This window comes from Pipistrellus kuhlii, unplaced genomic scaffold, assembly GCF_014108245.1.
Source record: "Pipistrellus kuhlii isolate mPipKuh1 unplaced genomic scaffold, mPipKuh1.p scaffold_m20_p_5, whole genome shotgun sequence".
Classification (NCBI taxonomy): Eukaryota; Metazoa; Chordata; class Mammalia; order Chiroptera; family Vespertilionidae; genus Pipistrellus; species Pipistrellus kuhlii.
In genome coordinates, this window is record NW_023425551.1 from 22,747,129 (window position 1) to 22,768,135 (window position 21,007).

Genomic DNA, 21,007 nt, shown 5'->3' on the forward strand with positions numbered 1-21,007 from the left:
GAGTTCGACACCCCTAGTCTAGAGTCTAAATGCCTTTTCTCCATTTTCTCTGTGCCAGATCCAGACTTTTTCAATGTGATACCAAAGGCCATGTGAACTGATTCTTACTGTGCCATAGAAAGCATTTGCTTTATTTTATGCATTACAACCTCACATTCTGTTGTAATTAATGGCAAGAAATAGTTTCCATTCCTTCCTCATGTAGTGCCATGAATTAATTATAGGTTGCTCATCCATATTAACTGCCATGTACTCCTTGCAAAATTACATTTTTCTCATCTTTGTTAGCAGCTACTGTAAGCTCTCCTAGTACTACATCACCTACTGTCACCACTAACATGCCTGTTACTAATAGAATTGATAAACAAAGGAATGGTAAGAAACTACCTTTTATATTTGTAATATGTCTGATGTAATAAAAGTTGTATTCTAAGGGTGGAAATATCTAATGTTTCAACAAGGTTTCTATTATTGGAATCAACTGGTACATTTGCAAGACTAGTAAAATAAATAAAATCACTTGATTCTCTTGAGTTCCTCATTCTAGTGACCAGTGAAATGAGTTCACTTCCAGGATCACTCATCTGTACTTTTAGCTAAAATTTCAAAGGAAGCTTTATGAGAAATATAATATATTTGATGAAAAAGAATGAAATTACATTATGCTAAAGATTGCAGGAAAAAAAATTCATAGTCTTTTGTTAGATTGCTCTCTTCAGGAAGCTATTTTCTAAAGATTTTATAATTTTAAAAATCTAATTTTGGTAATTTAACTTTTCACTAAAGCTAACTTTATGTTTAAATATTTGTGACATTTAAACCATTTTACATGGTAATAATTTGCTTTCTGTTTTTATTTGTTGATGATGATTAGAATGTGATTGTCTATCAACTAAATCATAAATCAACCAGTTTCCTATAAGGACCATATACATAGCCTTTTGGTAATTCAGAGTAAATGATTTCAGTTTCTTCTGGGGAAAAAGAAAAGAAATTCCAATCAGGTGACTATACCATTGCCTCAAATATAGTAATATTCTCAAACATGAGGTATTAGAAACAGAGAGATTTTCTCAACTCCAATAATTTAAGTTGTGAGGCCAAGACATCTGTTAATGGATCACCAGGGACCAAAACCCAGAGAAAAGAAACGCACATAGTTAATTTTTTCTTTTGGCTTTGGGGTTACATCAACTTCCTCTGAAAGGACGTTTAAATTGGAAGTATGGAATATTTTACATGAAATGTAAAGGGTTATAAAGACATCGATTCAGGGAAGTGTTTATGGTTATTCTGGTAGTTACACCAAGGAGATTTATGATGGAGCAAAAATTCCAGCAACCCCCAAGAAAGCAAGAGCAGCTGAAGTTTCCAGTGCATATTTCACATGGACGCCAGCCAGTAGATGGGAATATTATAATTCTAACGAAGTACTTCGTTCTTTGTATGAACATACAAAGAGCCTCTGTGGCATTCTCCCTCCAGGACTGGCACATCCTCTACTGCCCAAGAACGTTTATATGGTGTTTCAGTCCTTGACTTGACTTGGTGGAGCAGTGCTGTGTTCACCCAGTCGTGTCATTTCTGACATTCTTGAAGAGAGCCCTGTTTACTCCATATCTCTCTGCGTCATAGCCTTTATGGGAGTCTTAACAAAGCGAGCAGATGTTAGAATCAATTGAAATGGCTTGGCGACCATATTTAAGGAAAAAAATTCTAAGTCAGATGATTCTTGATAAAAATATAGCCCTAGAATTTTTAAATATTTAAAAATATTCATAGGTTATCATGTAGTAGAAATATTTTCAAAATTATGTACTCAAATTTGTATACCATCTTTTAATCACATCCTAGAACCATCTCTATTATCCATTTCATAGATGTTTCATTTTTCTAAATTGGCTCACTTTTTTGCTTAAACATTTTTATTTTGATGGAAAAATTGATATCGCTGTTGTAGAGAATTAAAACATAACCACTTGCTTTAAAATAGAAGTGAAAATGAATATAATGAAAACCATGTCATTGGATTTCCTCTATATCCTATTGCATTCTCTCATCTCAGCCCCTCAAATCTTTATTGTCTTTTTTAAAAGGGAGAGGAACAAAGTGTTAGCGATAGATGATAATCTAAATAAGATTTTTTTCTTTTATGTAGTCAAATTTGAAATAATTGAAAAGAGAATTACTTGTTCACCTTGTGAATAAGTGGGATTTGATGTCATGTCCTGGACTATCTAAGACCATTCACATACTGCCAACAATTTCCAATGCACTTTTTGTGTTCCTTGGGAATCTGATGTAGTAAACATTCTCAGGGCTATGATCTGATATAAGTGTGGAGCAAAAATAGTTTCAAGTTGTTCGTATGGAAAACAATACAGTAATTAATAAATAATAATACAAGAATAAACTCTGTGTTTCATGTACTCAGAACTGTAAACCTACTTTTGCCCCACCCTGAAATAGAGAATTTATTTTTGTTAACTGTAAGTAAGATGGGCAAACTGTCAAATCTGTTTTCTACCTTATCTGCTTTCTTAAACTCTGGACTATTAATTTTACTGTGTTCATCAGCAGAAAGTGGAGAAGGGTTGAAATTGGTTAACAATCAGACATATTTCTTCAATATATCAATTAAATGTGCTTTTACAGTTTTTGTGAAATGTTCCTATTTTTCTGTGTCAAGATTTTTTTTTGTTATTTTCAATAGGACTTTGATATGATACCTTAGATTATATGCTAAGAAAATCTTATCTTTAAGTTACTTTTCACCGATATTTCAGGAACTACTGAATGACCTAGTTATTTTCGCATATAACTTTTAGTCTTTTATATTACATTCCAGAAAAGCTCTTCGACTAATTTTTGTTTCCATTCAAAATTATATTTTCTATGCTTGCAGCACAACTCTAATACTACTCTGGGGGTTAAAAAAAAAAAAGTGTTAGACTTTTGTGAGGTCGGCAAACCAAGTAAAGAAATAACTTTGTTAATCCTTATTGTTGTTCTTAAAACCTAGCTCATAAGTGATATTGTAACACTGCTTCTAGTTTCTCACATGCATTTAAGTACTCAAATAAAAAACTCCCCCTCATGATATTTATATGGATCCAACAATCAATCTAGCTGTACTTAAAGAAATTGTATATGTTGGATGAGCAGGGCTTCAAGTCATATTACAAACACTACTGTCATATCATAATTGTCTCATCACTAGTTAAAAGAAATAATCTTGAATTTAAAATAACATTTGCTTTATAAATGAACATCTGTCTTTTCAAATATACATTTTAAAATCTACCTTTCAGCCTTGGTGGGTTTTATTTCTGGTCAGAAAACACACCTAGGTTGCATGTATTGGATCACCAGTTGGGGTGCCTGTGGGAGGTAACTGATGGATATTTATCTCTCGCATGGATCTCTCTCTCTCTCTCTCTTTTTCTCTCTCCTTTCTTCTCTCTCTAAAATAAATTTTAAAAAATATCCTCAGTGAGGATTTTTTTAAACCTACTTTTCAAATCTGTATTTCACAACTATGACTATAAATTATGTCATTTCTGTATCTTCCAAGAAACTCGAAAGGGTGTTAAGAAGACAAAAAGGAAAAATTAAATTGGAGAAAGACCTTCAGACAGGAATTAGATTTTTTAATATCATGTGTAATGGCAAATAATAATTTGTAGTTTGATTTTCTGCATGGCTAAAAGTGTTATCTAATTGGAAGATGGTATATTCTTACACACTTTTTCCTCCAAAGAAATGTCTCTCATGAATTTTTCTGGCCTGGGTGCCATTATTAGGAAAAAAAACATTCATCTTTTGATGTCTCTGAAACAAATGAAGGTTTGGGAATAGCTTTTCTATTGAGTCACTGTGGGAGTTGTAGCGTTTTTAGGGAAGACTGCGAGGATGACATGGAAAAGCCTGCATCACCCCATTCACTGTGCATTTTCTGCACTTGACAGTGCTTAACGATTATTTTGCTGCAACTCAAAACGCCTTTCACCAACCCGTCAGTGGACATTTTATTTTGTTTAGAAAATTCACTCTTGGACATTCCTCAGGATTAATTATTGACTACATTATCCAAAAATTTAAAATAAATATAACACGTAGCCTCTGCTGAGTTGTTTTCAGCTAACTAAAAAAATATCACACCCTGAGGCTTCTGAGGAGAGACTACCTGATAATAATCCACAGCACAAGAGAATCTAACACAAGATGCCAGGTTTTTTGGCATATTCACATATTTGATTTGCTTTAAGCATTATAACGTTAAGGAGAGTCCTACAGAAATTGATTTAGGCTGCCTCAGATGTCTTTCTCATTTATAAAAACAATGAATTGAAAGAAAGTGAAGTATAAATATTTAATATTTAAAGAAAATTATCTTAAATATTTGGAAGCTTCCATAACATTTCAGAAATGTCAGTGATATAAAACACTGATTTTTAGTATTTTGAAATATTTTCCCAAGTGGGAAAGACTGCTAACTACTGTTGAACAAACACATGTTTTAGATCTCCATCTAGTGGCAGCTTTTCAGTTACTGTACTGGCATCAGGGAACATTCACCGAAGATCCGAAGATACGTAGGACTCTGAACTAAATACAGAATCCTGAACCTCTGCAATTTGAATTTCCTCTCAATCACTCGGAATTTCCATGTTTTGCTATAATGAGATCTAGAGTATAAAGGACTTTTTTTTTTTTATTAACTTATTATTTATTTTAAATATCTTTCTCAATGTTTCCATTCAGAATATTTTTAAAAGAATACAAATTCAAGACATTCAAATACTTGAAGAGTTTTAGAAGCTAAAATAACTTAATCTTTATAAATTAATCTCACTTGGACCTGTGTCAATTTCATAAATTTTATATGACATTAAGAATGGTGATTTTTTTTTGGCATGAGATTTTTCACCCATATATTGGTAAAAACATTCCTTTAGTTAATTGGGCAGCAATTTACATTTTGGTAAGTTTGGGAGGAGTACTTTTTGTACTTTTTGTACAATTTTTTGGTACTGCGTCCCCAAAATCTTTATTAAATCCATTTCTCATTGTTTTAATTATACATTTCTACATTTTCTATGTATATTTTACTCAAGACATAACAAAACATAAACGTGAAGAAAGATGATTGACTATAGAGGAGATTCAATTTTTTCTCTCTCAATAACCTACTATATTTTAGTAAGGTGCATTGTAACAAGCATGTAGAGAGATTTAGCAAGTCCTGGCTGGTGAGCTTGGGGTGTGTGTGTGTGTGTGTGTGTGTGTGTGTGTATCATACTACTTTAAAGATTGCCTCCAAAAGAAAAAAAAGAACTTTCTCTGACATTGTTTTATTTTTAAAACAAGGTAGTACAATTGAAATTCTTTCTGCAAATATTATTTTTCCTTTCTACTTTGGTGCAAATGACTACATTCATGAAATTTTGATGGAAAAAAAATCTAGTGAAATCCAACCCAATAACTTAGTAGAAGTAAAACTTTGTTGTGGGGGTGGGGGCAACAGTTGTGGGGGTGGGGAGAGAGAAAGGAAAGGGAGAATAAGGGGCCGAGGTAGTAAATATGTGTAAGCCATTTTTTTTTTCAATTTACTGCCTGCCCATGATCCCACTGATTTTTACATTCCAAACTCTTAATAATGTACAAGAAAATTGTAAGTTCTTATTACAAGAGACCAAAGTGTACATAAAAAGTCACTAATTTACAGACCATAGATATCTGAAATCTATAGAATTTAAAAATAGGAAGAAATGTGCAGGTGATGATTTAAGAGCAATAAATGAAGTATCTATTTGTATAATTAGTAACTCCAAGAAGTTGCAAAGGTCAATGAACATAAAGTTAAAAAAAAAAAAAAAAATCTCAATTTTTCTGTACCTGTGTAGGTGTTTCTTTTAAATTGTATGAAATGATATGATTGTAAATTTACTTTAATAATTATATGGCTCTAAAATATAATTAATGGGCTAAATCCTATTTCTAATGGACAGATGGAATTATCTATAGAATTTCCATAGTGATTCAAAACATCCTTCATCACCCTGAGCTTAAAGTACAGAACAAGGTGGCAGTATGGGTAAGTGAACTTATAAAATTTCTTTTTTGTTTTTATCCTGTTAACCACTGGAAATCTGAAAAAGACCCTGCTGTTTGGCTAACTCAGTCCACATATGATACTGGTACATAGGTGTTGTTCATTATAAAAGTATAAATTGTTAAGTATGTGAGGCATAAAGAGAAGTGCATTTGAAAAAAAGGACAAGAAACTGATCCTAATAGACTATTCATGTCCAAATAAGAAAATGCCACCCAAATGGAAATGTGTGTTGGTAGGTATCCTTATTTGTTATTATAGGCGTGCATTTTTCAGCACTGTTTTTTAAAAGTATAATTCTTATTTTATTATTTTTTGGGGGAACTTTTGAATCAAAAACAAAAGGTATAAAAAGATATACCATTTCATTCATGTCATTTTGTTATAACATTGATGAGATGTCATAGATACTTAATTCTTATTTACAGCTATTAGCCTGTAGTAAATGAGTTTCATTATACATAATTTTGCTTAAAGTCAAGGAAGCTATTGAAGACTTTACGTGAGGACTTACTCTATCATGAAAGTCTTCCCCCATCCTTGAAGCTTACTTGGAGATGAACCTGGAAATCACTGTTTTTTTTTTCTTCTTGGGTTTTTCCAGAATTTGTGCATATAAAAGAAAGTAAAATTATTTTATCCTTTTTACACTAAAAATAACATATTTTACACACCTTTCTACATTGTACTTTTGTTTTTACCAGATTTATAGCAGTACACAGAGACCTCCTTTTATCTTTTTCTTTTTTCCAGCACTGCATAGGGTTCCACTATGTGGCTGTCATTTATTTAAGGCATCAGTTGATGCATATTTACATTATACTTTATTTAACCTGTATTGTATCGATGAAAATTTTGATAATTTTCTGCCGAAACCGGTTTGGCTCAGTGGTAGAGCGTCGGTCTGCGGACTGAAAGGTCCCAGGTTTGATTCCGGTCAAGGGCATGTAAATTGGTTGCGGGCACAACCCTTGTAGGGAGTGTGCAAGAGGCAGCTGGTCAATGTTTCTCTCTCATCGACGATTCTAGCTCTTTCTCTCTCCCTTCCTCTCTGTAAAAAAACAATAAAATATATATATATATTTTAAAAAAAGAAAATTTTGATAATTTTCCATTTAAAAACTTTATGCTTTTCTTTTTTCTTACAAATACAGCACATGCATTTATTTTATTGTTTTCTTCCTTATAACAATCTCAAAAACTTTCACAGATTTCCATTATTTATTTATTTATTTTTCCTATCTATAGTAAACTATGGGACTTTGAACTACTTTTTGTATATAATGCTATTACAGTTAAACAGTTGTTGTGAATAAAGTCACTTGGATATACATTCGGAGGAAAAATGGTTTTTGATAGGTGCCTAATAAATTTGTCCTTGGTGAGAAAATAGAATTAAACCATTCTTTGAGATGTAGTGGTGACAATATATTATATACATATAACATATTTGAATGATAAGAAAACATAGTCTTATTTTTAAAGGTTACACCCTTTAAAACAAGTTTATTGCAGGAAATAATAGTAGGTAATTAACAACTCTATAAAAATTGGGGGTAACAGTGAAATTCTCTAATAGAAGTAAAAAAACAACAACCCCACTACTGTTGACTTTTTGGAATGGACATTAACTGTAGTGATTAATTTAAACACTAGAAGACATTTCATTTCTAAACAGAGAGCAGTCTTGACAGAGAGAGTATATTATTGCTTCCCATTTTCTTTCTTGCATTGTTCTTTTTTGCCTTTTTTTTTTTTTTAAAGTCCAAGTGTTTTCAAAAGATAAAACTCTTTATTTTCATTCTTTATTTTCATAAACCACGTCTAATGTTATGAATCTCAAAAATTAGCCTTTATTTGAGAGTCTGCTTTAGAGACATATCATTTTGCATTTATATTTATTTCATGCATGCTTTTCAACATAGGATCATTCTCATCTAAAGCTAAGCTTTTCTGGACACTATCAGGTTAAGATGCATGATACCAAAGCAGATACTTGATAACAGAGAAAATATAAGTGGTGTCCCTGATTCATATTATTACTATTACAATATAAAAGGTTAACTTTTTTTTTTGCCAGAATTTTCTAAAATTTACATCTAATTTTAGAATGCTTGCAAGTAATGCTAAATGTTTATATGAGAAGTGACCTAGAAGATAAACCTTTTGGGAGTGATATATAAATAAGAGAATTTTACATCAGTCAGGAAATCTTGTTTTGTGATTGTATTGGATAATGCACAATGAAAATTGGTTATTTATAATGAGAAGAATCATGGCTTCATTAAAAAGTCTGGTGCTGCCGAAACCGGTTTGGCTCAGTGGTAGAGTGTCGGTCTGCGGTCTGAAAGGTCCCAGGTTCCATTCCGGTCAAGGGCATGTACCTTGGTTGCGGGCACATCCCCAGTAGCGGATGTGCAAGAGGCAACTGGTCGATGTTTCTCTCTCATCAACATTTCTAGCTTTCTATCTCTCTCCCTTCCTCTCTGTAAAAAATCAATAAAAATATATTAATAATAAAAAAAAGTCTGGTGCTGAGGCCTAAAAAAGACTGTCAAATAACCAAATAATAATTAATATAGCTCCCAATATGTTGAATGTACTTGTTTATTTAAAGGTTTATATTGTTGGCTTACAATTTTTCTCAGTGCTAATATTTTATGAGATTATAGTTACTATGAAAACATGTTATGGCCCCCTTGGTGTCTGTTGAATGAAGACTATGGAAGTGTTTATTGTTCCTGTCTTCCCGCTTGCAGCTTAGTTCTCAGTGTTAGGACTAACTCGGCAGCCCATTATATAATGAGCTAGAGGGGAAAGCATAGTGTTTCCAGACAGACATCAGTTCCAATCTGGAACCTCCTCATTCTTCGTTAGGTAACCTTGGGCAAGCTATCCCATCTCTGTTAGCTCTCTGTTAAGCTCACTTTCTTCCTTTAAAAGGCAGTAGGGGCAGATAATACCTATCTCATTTATTGTTTTGGGTCAAAAGAAATAGCATTTGTAAAGTTCCTGGCATAAAATGATGTAGTAACTGTTATCTTTACCTTTCTTTCACTCCTTTTGCTCTCTGGGATTTTCCCAGGGTCTTATTCCAAAAACAACTTATCTTTTGGGAGGGAAGAAACTTGATTCGGATTTTTTTTTTTTTTAAGTATTACCAAAACTCACCCTTTTCCATTGTATTTTTCAGCTTAATTCAACCTTCCAAAATTGGAACTATACTGTTTACGTGATTAAGATCAGGTAAATGACAGGATGAATTACTTGAGAAATAAAAAGTAGTATCTAATTTTACACTGCTCCATCTTTCTCTGATTATATCCCCACACACTAGCACACACATACACACATGTACCATATTGGTAATCTTTCTACAACAATTCTATGTTATGTTGTTTCTTGACAAAAAAGCTTCAGTGTTGCAGCAGTAATTTAAAAAAATGTATTGATTTTGGATCCTAATTATTTTATTTTGATATTTAGCCTGTATTTGTGATTTTAAAGTAATTATGTATACACTGGAAGTTTGGTGCACAAAATTCATGCACAGGTAGGGTCTCCATGCCTGGCTGGTGATCAGGGCCTATCAGGGCTTTCTGGCTGCTGGCTGGGACCTTTCTTCATTCCGCGCCACCTTGGTGATGAGTACATGTCATAGCAAACTCCCAAGGGACCCTTTGCATATTAGGCTTTTATATACAGATTTACGTGTGTGTGTGTGTGTGTGTGTGTATTACTTAATGAATATATTATATGTTATAATGTACCACAATTGAAAAGATTATAATTAAATATTAGTTTCTTCTAAGAACCCCAGGAGGTCATCTAGAGCATCCCCTGGGTTGCATACATTCTAGTTTAGAGACCATTTTTTTAAAATATAAAATAGGGCATCTACAGTCTGATTGCAGCTTAACTTTTCAAAATTATCTCTCTTCTATTTAAATACTTCACTAAAGCACAAGCAAATATAGCACCCACATATGCTCCTCTGCACCTTGTTTTCACAGTTTCATACTTAAATTAGTTTTCTAAAATGTATTTTGTGAAACCTAAGCATATATTCTGTGTACCCAAGAGGCATAATAACACAAGGAAACAGATCAGTTGGTCAAATGGGTTCAGGAAGTGGCTCTGTCTATCTCAGATGCTTTAGTATACTAACATGCATGTGAATCTTGAAAAGAAAGCATGGGAACATAGTTGCCTAGCTTATTTGAACATGCAGCTAGTTTTTGTCTCATGCATATGAAAAAACTAGAACTACTCAGAACACACATTTGGACATGCTGCCTTAGTTGTACATTCTATTCTGCCTCTTTCTTTCAACTCCTCACATTTTGTTGTTGATAGTAATGGCAAATCGGTTAATAATGAATCTATATATTTTTATTTATAGTATAAACCTGACCTTAAGAGAGGACAAGATTAAAGTCAAGAGAAGCATTGGAACTGATCAAAGGTAACACTGAGAAAGTCTTACAGAAAGTATAACACCCTGCCTCTTGCTCTTCATTTTAACATTCTGGTAGAGAAATTAAAACAATGAAATAAGAGAGAAAAATTTTAATCACATAGCACATTTAGATTATTTCTTTATCATTAATGCACACTAGTTTCTTTCTTAGAGCTATAACTGTAATATAGCAGAATGGATACAATATACATCTGAGGAAAAATAATTCAGAAATAGGATATTTTAAATGGATGAATTATTAGTTTTAGTATTTCCAGTTTTTTAAAAATAATAACCATTTACCTCTCGTTTCAAATAGACCTTAAACAAAAAAATAAAATTGTTTTAGCTTTTTATTTTTTATTTTTGTTTAATTTTTTTATATATATTTTATTGATTTTTTACAGAGAGGAAGAGAGAGGGATAGAGAGTTAGAAACATTGATGAGAGAGAATCATCAATCAGCTGCCTCTTGCACACTCCCTACTGGGAATATGCCCCTACTGGGGATGTGCCTGCAACCAAGATATTATACATGCCCTGACCGGAATCGAACCTGGGACCTTTCAGTCCACAGGCCGACGCTCTATCCACTGAGCCAAACCGGTTTTGGCTGTTTTAGCTTTTTAAAAACAAGGTATTTATGTATGATAGCATCATGTAATAATATGGGCAATATGGGCCAAAATATGTCCTGCATGTGAAACCGTCAGTTAATTTTCTGAATTCTGCATTTTAAGCTTATATCAAGATCATGACTTAAACAGGCAGATAACTTAATGGATATTGCACCATATATAATCAGTTGGCATATAAAAAAACCAGCTATTCAGAAGGAAATACCTAACCTCCTTAGTTATGTTTATGTACTATTTCGCATCTCCATAGAACTAAAAAGAAATCACTAGAAGAGCAAAAGTTTATATAAGTCTTGCACTTTTCAATGGACTGAATTTAAATTATGGATTTACAACCATAATGATGGAATACACTTTCTTTTCAGGTCACATATTATTATTATAAGAAGATAAAAATAAAATTTCAAACAAGAGTTGACCAGCAAGTTTTCTTGTTCTTTTTTGTTCAACACTAAAATATTATAAAATAAAAATTTAAGTTATATTTGAAGCTTATCATTTCTGTATATATTCAACACATTGGATCGAGCCATCTGATTAGGGAAAGTTTTTATTGTGTCACAATTCATTTTCCTTTATGATCTGAAGGATAGAGTAATGTATTTTAATACTATATTTTTGATGGGCGTTTCTCCTCTTTTTAGCCAATTAATGTCTCCTCTAATCCTATTGCTAGGTCATATTGAGCCTTCAATAGTGAATCCATCAGTGATCAGGATCCTTTGCTGGATATTGTCTAGCACTTGAGGCCACCCTGGTTTCATGTAGTAGACTCTGTTAGGGGGTGAGCCTTGCCCTTTTTAGTTCATTTACTGTAATTCTTCCCCTACTTGACAGTACTACAATCAGCCAACAATAGTATATGGCAATACCTCAGAAACTCTTGCTTAAAAGAAATTTAAAGTCATGGAGTCTTGGTTTCCTGTTTGTCAAACCAGTGGGAAACTTCAGAGAAAATTATAGGGAGAGTGAACTCTAACAGTATATAGAGGAAAATCCACACATTTAGTTTTTCTTTGGTATAAACTTTTGATGTTTGAAAATTTATTCTCATAGTTTTTCCTGCCCTCTCTTTTTTCCTATTTTCTAATGCTCTTAATAAGCCTTTATAGTCCCTCATACTTTTTCTAAAAACCATAGTCTACTAGTTTTCCACATACTCTTTTCCCCCCAAACTTTCCTTTCAATTTGATTGTAACACTTACACAGACTAGAGCTTCAGATAACGCCATCACACTACATCGCCTAGACAGACAGGAAACCAAAACCATAGAGACTGGTTTATTCAAATAAAGAATGATTGATACTAACAACAGATAGAACCTGACTTTGTAGAGCTACAAAATAGTTTTAGTTTTCAGGATGAGAGAGAGAAACAATCCAGATAAGACCTGTAACAATGTGAGCTCCTTCTTGAATTGCTGAATTGGGTATTCACCATCATCCACAATACATTGTGCTAATTATGTTCTCAATATTCAAGGAAAGTAGAAGGTCACAAACCCAACTGGAAGTTCTCAGTAACTGGAGTGGCAAAACTTCTTTTTCAATGATAATTTAATCAGTGTTTACTTTTTTTTATAAGCTATGTTAAAAACTATTATGCCAGGTCACTCAAATCTATGTTTGAATCATCTTGAAATATGTCTTAAACATGAACATTAAACAGCACATCATTTTGGAGATAAATAGCCCTTCAAAGTGAATAATGAAAACAAAAGAGTTTTTGTCCTTCATATTAGTATAGGCATTTAGGGGAGGAAATACAGCTCTTCTTTAATTCCCCCTAACCTTCAATAGCAAATATTTCACTTATTCTTTCTTTTAGCACCACAAATATATTAATACTCTGACTTTTTCATTTTTATTGGTACCTCCCAGATTTCATAAATAAAGTCTATGATGCTGCTCCATTGAATGCTTTATAGTTATTTTGAAGTCAATGACTTTGGCATGTGGACAGTCACTAATATTGATAATATAATGACATGTCAAATTATTAATTTCTCCTTAGAATATGAAGATGAAAGTTCTTTGTAAATGCAGAGTTTTCACATATAAGGGAAAATATTTCTCTTCTACCTGTCAAAATAATTTCAAATTTCCCCTCAATGTTAAATTAATAGTTTTTTTTATTTCTGCTATTGACTATGGCTGTGATTATAGTTCAGCCAAAAATTATATTACTTCAAACTAATTTTAGAGCCAAAAGTTTGGATAGGACTTTTAGGATACATCTCTATTTCCCATAGAAGCATATGTTTTTTAAAGCATTCAAAGGCCATAAACTTCTTAATATACTGGTCAATCACTGAATCTATTTTGAATATTTCATAACTTTTCACCAAGTACTTGCAAATATTTCATTGAGATGGAAAATCAATTATCAAAATTATGGAGAAATGTAACACATGAATAATTTCAAAAGTCAAATGATCAGTGTAGTCAGATTGTTGAAATTCAATTTTTCTAACAAACTATTTTTAGCTATAAATTAACTAGAATTAAACATGTCCCTTTCTGGCATATATGCTATAAAATCCTATATAATAAAGAGGTAATATGCAAATTGGTCATCACTTCAACATACAAGATGGCTGCCCCATGTAATCAAAGATGGCTGCCCCCATGTTGATACAACATGGCTGTCTATGTTGATACCACAAGATGGCCAGCAGGGGAGGGTAGTTGGTGGTGATCAGGCTTGAAGGGGAGGGCAGTTAAGGGGTACCAGGCCTGTAGGGGAGGGCAGTTGGCAACCAGGCCTGCAGGGGTGGGGGGGGGGCAGTTGGGGACAATCAGGCCAGCAGGGCAGAGCAGTTAGGGGTTACCAAGCCGGCAGGGGAGGGCATTTAGGGGCAATTGGGCCAGCAGGGTAGCAGTTAGGTGTTCATCAGGCTGGGAGTGGTTAGGGGATAATCAGGCTGGCAGGCAGAAGAGGTTAGGGGCAATTAGGAAGGCAGGCAGGTGAGTGGTTGGGAGTCAGCAGTCTTGGATTGTGAGAGAGATGTCCCTCAACACATTCCTCAAGAGGTCCCAGATTGGAGAGGATGCAGGCTGGGCTGAGGGACACACACCCCATGCACAAATTTCATGTGCTGGGCCTAGTATTACTAAGTGTTTTTGCAAAAGTAATGGGTTTTTAAAAAATAATTTAAAAAAAATCAGAGCTGAAACCAGTTTGGCTCAGTGGATAGAGCGTCGGCCTGCGGACTGAAGGATCCCAGGTTTGATTCCGGTCAAAGGCATATACCATGGTTACGGGTTTATCCCCAGTGGGAGGGGTGTGCAGGAGGCGGCTGATCGATAATTCTCTCTCATCGATGTTTCTAACTCTCTATCCCTCTCTCTGTCTCTGTAAAAAAAATCAATAAAATGTATATATTTAAAAAAATCAGAGATTAACCAAAAAAATGTTCATATATGCATATATGCATGATCCATGGACATAGATAATAGTTAAGTGAAGGCATAGGATGGTATGGCAGGTGCTATGTGGAGGGGGGGTCAATGGGAAAAAAGGGGAGATATCTATAATACTTTCAACGATAAAGATACATTTAAAAAATCAGTTCAAATGATAAAAAAAGAAATGGAGTGATGTGATATATGATAGAATTATAAAATAATATCCTATAAAATTCATTTACATTGAGATGTTTTTGACTATCATTTATACAGCAATAGAAGTCTATGTGTGCCTTGGAATATCTTTTTAGTGTCAGACTTTATGGTCATCTCTCTTACTGCCATATCCAGATGTTCTATTTTTCTACATAAAAACAGCCAATCCACAACAGTTCTATCTACAATGTTTCCCTAGGTTGGCAATTTGGGCCCTTCTAGTTTACAATGCTACCAACAATCTCAATTTAGAAGGGAAAGTCATTCAGCAGAAGCTCTTAAAAAATAATGAGTCCCTGGATGAGGGCTTGAGGCTGTATACAGTGAGTGTGAATCAAATGGGTAAGTGCCTTTAATTTTTTTATTATATGTATGTTGTATGACTATATATTCAGGTTTAATTTCAATAACAAATATTTTTCCTATGTGTATTGTTTCCTTATTTAAAGGTATTTTTTTCTGATGATGAAACTTATCTTAGTGGTGATATTGTAACAAATGGATGACATGGTTAGCGTAAAAGCTATCAACTTGATACTTATGAATCTAAAGGAATGAACGAGGCAGGGCAGAGTTTATACTCTCTTTTAGGGATGCATTACAAAAATACTAAGGTTATGAGCACAATGCCAGAAGAGTCTTGACCAGATATGGCTTCAACTTTAGGAAGAAAGAGAGTGTCTACTAGTATATATGCATATGGGAACATAAATGAAGTCTTAAAAAAAAGGTAATTTCTTACCATAAAACATTTCCTTCTCTTATGTTTTAAGTCTTTGTTAATGACACTACTTTGCAGGAATGGGCCAGAAATCTGTTATTCGGGACTTAGATTCAATTCTTATCTAGACAACATTCACATCCTAAGCTTCAACCTCACATGTGGTACTGCTTGCACTTTCCCAGCTTGCTGTGCCTCCTTCCTTTGTCTTTGCTCATTCTGTTCTTCTCTACTCTCACCATCCACCTACTCATCACCTACCTAGTTTTAAGGAGAACCCAGAGTCACCTCTTCTATTAAGCCTTTTCTGTCATCATCCATGTATAAACAGATGTTACTGCCTTTGAGCCACCACTCTATGCTGTACAGATATCTAGAGTATTGTAGACATTAGAAGATCATAGTATTTAACTGGACTTAGGTGTGTTCTTACATATATTTTCTGTAAACAGCAATTTCCTCTGGCTTGAGGACACACCTTATTTTCTTTATCTTCTCACCTCCCCCCAGCACACTCCCCAGCACTTAAATACTTAAATAAATAAACAAGTGAGGCTTGATGGGAATATTATAGAAAAGCAAATGATCAAAAATGTGGACAGTAGAAAGTAAAGTTAAAAGTGAAAGGGAGGGAGGGAGGGAGGGAGGGAGAGAAGGAAGGAAGGAGAGAAGGAGGGAAGGAGAGAGGGAGAGAGATTTGTTGTTCCACTTACTTACACATTCATTGGTCGATTCTTGTATGTATTATACCCTGACCTGAGGTTGAACCCGCCATGTTGGCATATCAGAACGAGGCTCTAATCAATTGAGCTACCCAGCCAGGGCTTATTCTTCTAAAGTTATTCTATTATTACAACTATATTATGATTAGATACATTAGTAGAGATCAAACAAAACTTTGACACTTGGCCATATACACACACAGGAGATTGATGTGGGGGAAGCTAGTATTCCTCAGTTTCTGGGACCATGGTTATAACTAAGGCCAGACACAGTGTAATAAAGAACAAGCATCTTCCTTCTACCAGAAACCTCCCATCTCTATTGCGTCAGCTTACACAGTTACAGAGAACTCCCAGAAATGGAAGAACACAAATCGTCATTGTCATCATCATCAACAGTTTCTGAGCCCCTTTGGGAAAATACTTGCTTATTTACAAACGGGGCTTCTTGGGGGTGGGTTGGGTACAGATGCTGCTCTTTCACACATGGATGTCTCCACAAAGAAGTATCTGACGAATGGTAGTTTATATATAATATAATGAAGGACAGCCCTTACTCTGTCTTCAAAGGCCGAGGAACCCCAGAACAACTCTCTCTGGATACCTTTACATGTAATTTATACCACCTAACTTAGATCCTGTACTTTATTGTTTTCTGCAAGTGGATCTGTGAAGAAAAGTTTCTGCTAATTGAGGGGGAAAAAATAGGGCTAACCCTTGGCAATTTTAAGGCTTGCAATATAGATGGGAAAGTCATTTTAAATATTCATTCAGTGACTGCAGTACTGGTTCCCAGCAGTATGGTATAACTTTCTACTTTTTTTTTTTCAGTACTGAAATACAAGATTTTGTTGTTGTCATTGTTATTGATATATTGATTTTCTTTTGGTGTCTTAAAAAATGCATTGTTATTGATTTCTAGAGGAAGGGAAAGGGAAAGGGAGAGAGAGAAACATCAATGATGAGAGAGAATCATTGATCAGCTGCCTCCTGCACACCCTCCACTGGGGATTGAGCCCATAACCTGGGCATGTACCTTGATTGGGAATCAAACTATGACCCTCTGGTTCACAGATTGATGCTCAACCACTGGGCAATACAAGTCAGACTCTTTTGATATTTTTTATGTTGTAAAACCTGAATCATTTATAGGGTGGCACTTCCTGAGAGAGTTTTCAAACAACAAGTGGGATGAGTTGAGGATGGAGGCGTGTGTGTAAGATGTGTGGTGGTGGCTCACAAGGTGTCTTCTTGCCATTCCCCCAGCAAACAGATAGGCAGAAGATGCTTTCCGAGCAGCTGGAGACTTTTCTGGAAAATACCCTCACAGCTTGATGACATTATTTGATAGGCTTTCCCCTTTGAAAAAAAAACAGAGGAAAATTTACATTTTGAAGTGTTCAGGACCATTTTCATTTTATATAGTCTTTTTTAAACAAACCTTTATTGTACTCATTTTACCTGCTAATGATTTCCTTTAGAGTGATATATTCTCTTAAGTGTATGTTTTTATTTGATGGTTTGTATGCTGTAATAATTTTTCATCTGAAATGGAGTAAATGGTTATTTTTCCAAATTTCTAATTTCAGATTGCTACAAATTCAGAATACAAAAATCTAGTAATTTGGTAGTACATGAAATAAATACCTAATTAGCAGCATTGCTGTCTTGCTGTCATCTTACACCTCTAAGTTCAAAGAATAGATTAATGTTTCTCATGTTGGCTCGTATTTTCACATAGGCACATGTCCTGCGGAGGAGAATCCCAGAGGCTTTCACTGGCCAGTCATCCCACCTTCTGAACACAAGCAGCTTTGTCCAGGGAAGCCGGGTTTTTATGCTTCACGGACCTGGTAATACCTTTATTGACTTTTGTCAGCAAACTCCACATCATCTACCTTGGCAGGGTTCTACAATACATATTGCACCACAGTTCACAGGCATTGTTTATTGTTTAGAAAGAAGGGCAGGAATCTCTGTGTGCCTAAGGATAACCTCCCTGTGAGGTAAGGATGAGGCAGGCTACCGATACAAGCATTTTTACTTACTCCAGGAAACATTTAAATTTAGCCTTTTCCAAAGAAAGATGGAGAAATTTGGAAGCCAGAGGGTAGCTCTAGAGCACCTTATGTATGGATGGACCAAGCTAGCTGACAGCCTTTGGCCATGCATGTGAAATTCCAAGACTTTTTTTTTTTTTTTTTTTTTTTAACTACCTGGGATAGCTATTGTTGGAGGGGGAAGAGGCAGCCAAAGAGGGGATGAAGGTAGGATCTGGGTCATGCAATTTGCTAAGAGGGACTGTCAAATTTTCCCTGAATGTTTAACAGAAACCACAGGTCAAATCCAGTTCTTTGCCCTCAACCACATCCAAAATTAGGGTTTTCTTGGTGGGGGCTTTGGAAGTAGAAACTTTGCTTCTACCCTGTTTCCCAGAAAATAAGACAGTGTGTTATATTAATTTTTTCTCCCAAAGTTGCACTAGATCTTATTTTCAGGGGATGTCTTATCTTTCCATGCACTAGGTCTTATTTTCGGAGGATGTCTGGTACTACTGTGTTTTACACTTGGTGGGAGGACAAGGGGTCTGTAGACATTGACCTGTGTGTGAAGCATGGCTCTGCCTCTTCCTGGTTGAGACCTTGGAAATCCCTTGTCTTATTTTAGTAACTATGTTCTCATCTATAAAATGTGAACTGTACTCTGCTTTACAGAGTTATGTGAAATAATGTCAGATTTTACCTGGAAAGTTCTTAAAGTGGTACTTGACCCATGTTAGCAAATATGGCTTTAGGCTTAGTAACCTGATGCACCTAGATTAGCTTAAAAGCCCTTACTAGTGTTTTGTTGCCATGATTCATGCACTTGATTTTTTTCCAATAAGAATTTTTAATAGCAGTTTAATTTCAATTATTACACTTTTATTTTCAAATGAAACACGTAGATATCAAGGCAAATTCTAAAACTTTTCATTACCTAATTATGTCAGTTATGTCATTTATGCCAAATACTTGAAATACCTTTTTTTGTTTGTTTTGTTTCATAGTTATCGTGACCATTCCAACACATCTTTAATCTACTGGTTGGATCCTGACATGTCCAATTGTTCAAGTAAGTGAATGATCTTTGATTCTCAAAGACAAATGGAAATAACCTCATAGTTCATGGTTTTCATCCTCTTCAGACATGTTCTTCTGCCATGTGATTCTATTGTAATATTAAAAGCTAGCAAATGATAAATTTTACTTAAGATAAAATTGTTGTATTCATTCTAACAGCAGTTTAAAATTTTTAGAGAAAACTTAAAAAATATACACATTGATATTCATATCAATATTTTATAATTTTGTATTATTTTAAATAGCAAATAATCACTTATTCAGTTATTCTGGCTCCATTTCTATTACAACTGTATGTAAATATTGATCTAGCCAATATTTGCTTAAGGGCACAATTTGTGCATTACTAAAGAAAAAAGTTAGTCTGTGTGTGAAGAAATATTATTGCTTTGTGAAGATTGTTAGAAGAGGGTATACACAGAAAACTTGATATGCTGCTTAAACTATGAAGTTAAATACCACCCTTTTTTTTTTTTTTATCCTGGAAATTATTTTTTTTTTAAATAGGCTAAACTTGACATGTTGTTTTTTTCTCTTTTTTAGGGGAAGCAAATGAAGTTGCCAATCAGATTTTAAATTTAACTGGTGATGGGCAGACCTTAAACTCAGCTAATATTACCAACATTGTCGGACAGGTCAAAAAAATTGTGAATAAAGAAGAAAACATTGATATAAGTCTTGGCGCAACTATAATGAATATATTTTCTAATATCTTAACCAGTTCAGACAGTGACTTGATTGAGTCATCTTCTGAGTAAGTTTTTTCTGGAGAGTAAATTTATGGGATGCATGTGTTGTTATATAATTTCTCACGTATCTAAATGCTTTTTGCCCAGATCACATCATTTAAATCTCTAGAAGATCCATTGATATTTCCCAAGATCATTCACAAAGTGAACTTCAAAGTTTCTTAATTTTTTCCTAGATTTGTAATTTACAAAAAGATTAGAATTGTCACCTGGCAAGTTATTAAATAATCCCAGAAAAACATAATCAGTATTTCATTTTCATCTGAAAAATGTTAACTGGGTTTACTTCAATAGATTAATAAATTATCACAAATATTCATTTATTAACCCCCCCCCTTTTTTATTTTTGCTTCTAAAGGAGACACTTAGGAAACACTCAGCTCATACCTTTAAGTTATAACTTGGTCACTCTCCCATGAATTGTGGTATAAAATTACCACAGAGACGTTACTGTACTTTTGAAATGAAAAAGTCAAAGAGAGAAAATGTACCTATTTTTATATAATTTCATTTGTTTCTAATTATTTTACTTAATATATTGCTATTAAGATACTTAATTTTACCTATTTCCTTACTTTAAATGAAATTTCTTTATCGAAATTATATATTTGTTAAAGTGAATTATTATGTAAATACCTTAGCTATATAATAATTACAGACTATTTTTTACAGTTTCTTAGAGTTTAAAAAATACTTTTATGCATTATTTTATTTGATTCTTACTCAGTTATGTGTAGGACATATATTCTTCACATGAGGAAAGAAAGGCTAAAATAGGTAAAAATCAGACTTTGTTTAGGATGATTTAATTGTTGGTTTTCCTTAAAGCCTATATTTTTTTCTCTTGAGGACATATTTGT

General features: G+C 34.0%; 1 protein-coding gene across 8 annotated transcripts in view; it reads left to right on the plus strand.

Annotated features, from left to right (window-relative positions):
• The window catches only part of ADGRG6 (adhesion G protein-coupled receptor G6), a 139,267-nt gene that overhangs the window by 82,767 nt on the left and 35,493 nt on the right, over window positions 1-21,007 (plus strand). For 4 of the 8 annotated variants that reach the window (XM_036414275.2, XM_045572756.1, XM_045572759.1 and 1 more), the window contains exons 6-13: window positions 289-375; window positions 6,012-6,097; window positions 9,309-9,361; window positions 10,518-10,580; window positions 15,036-15,178; window positions 18,021-18,132; window positions 19,326-19,390; window positions 19,942-20,152. In XM_036414275.2, the coding sequence (XP_036270168.1) occupies window positions 289-375; window positions 6,012-6,097; window positions 9,309-9,361; window positions 10,518-10,580; window positions 15,036-15,178; window positions 18,021-18,132; window positions 19,326-19,390; window positions 19,942-20,152 (820 nt within the window). The remainder of the gene's footprint in view (window positions 1-288; window positions 376-6,011; window positions 6,098-9,308; window positions 9,362-10,517; window positions 10,581-15,035; window positions 15,179-18,020; window positions 18,133-19,325; window positions 19,391-19,941; window positions 20,153-21,007) is intronic. The other 4 variants (XM_045572757.1, XM_045572760.1, XM_045572758.1 and 1 more) reach the window with 2 other exon arrangements.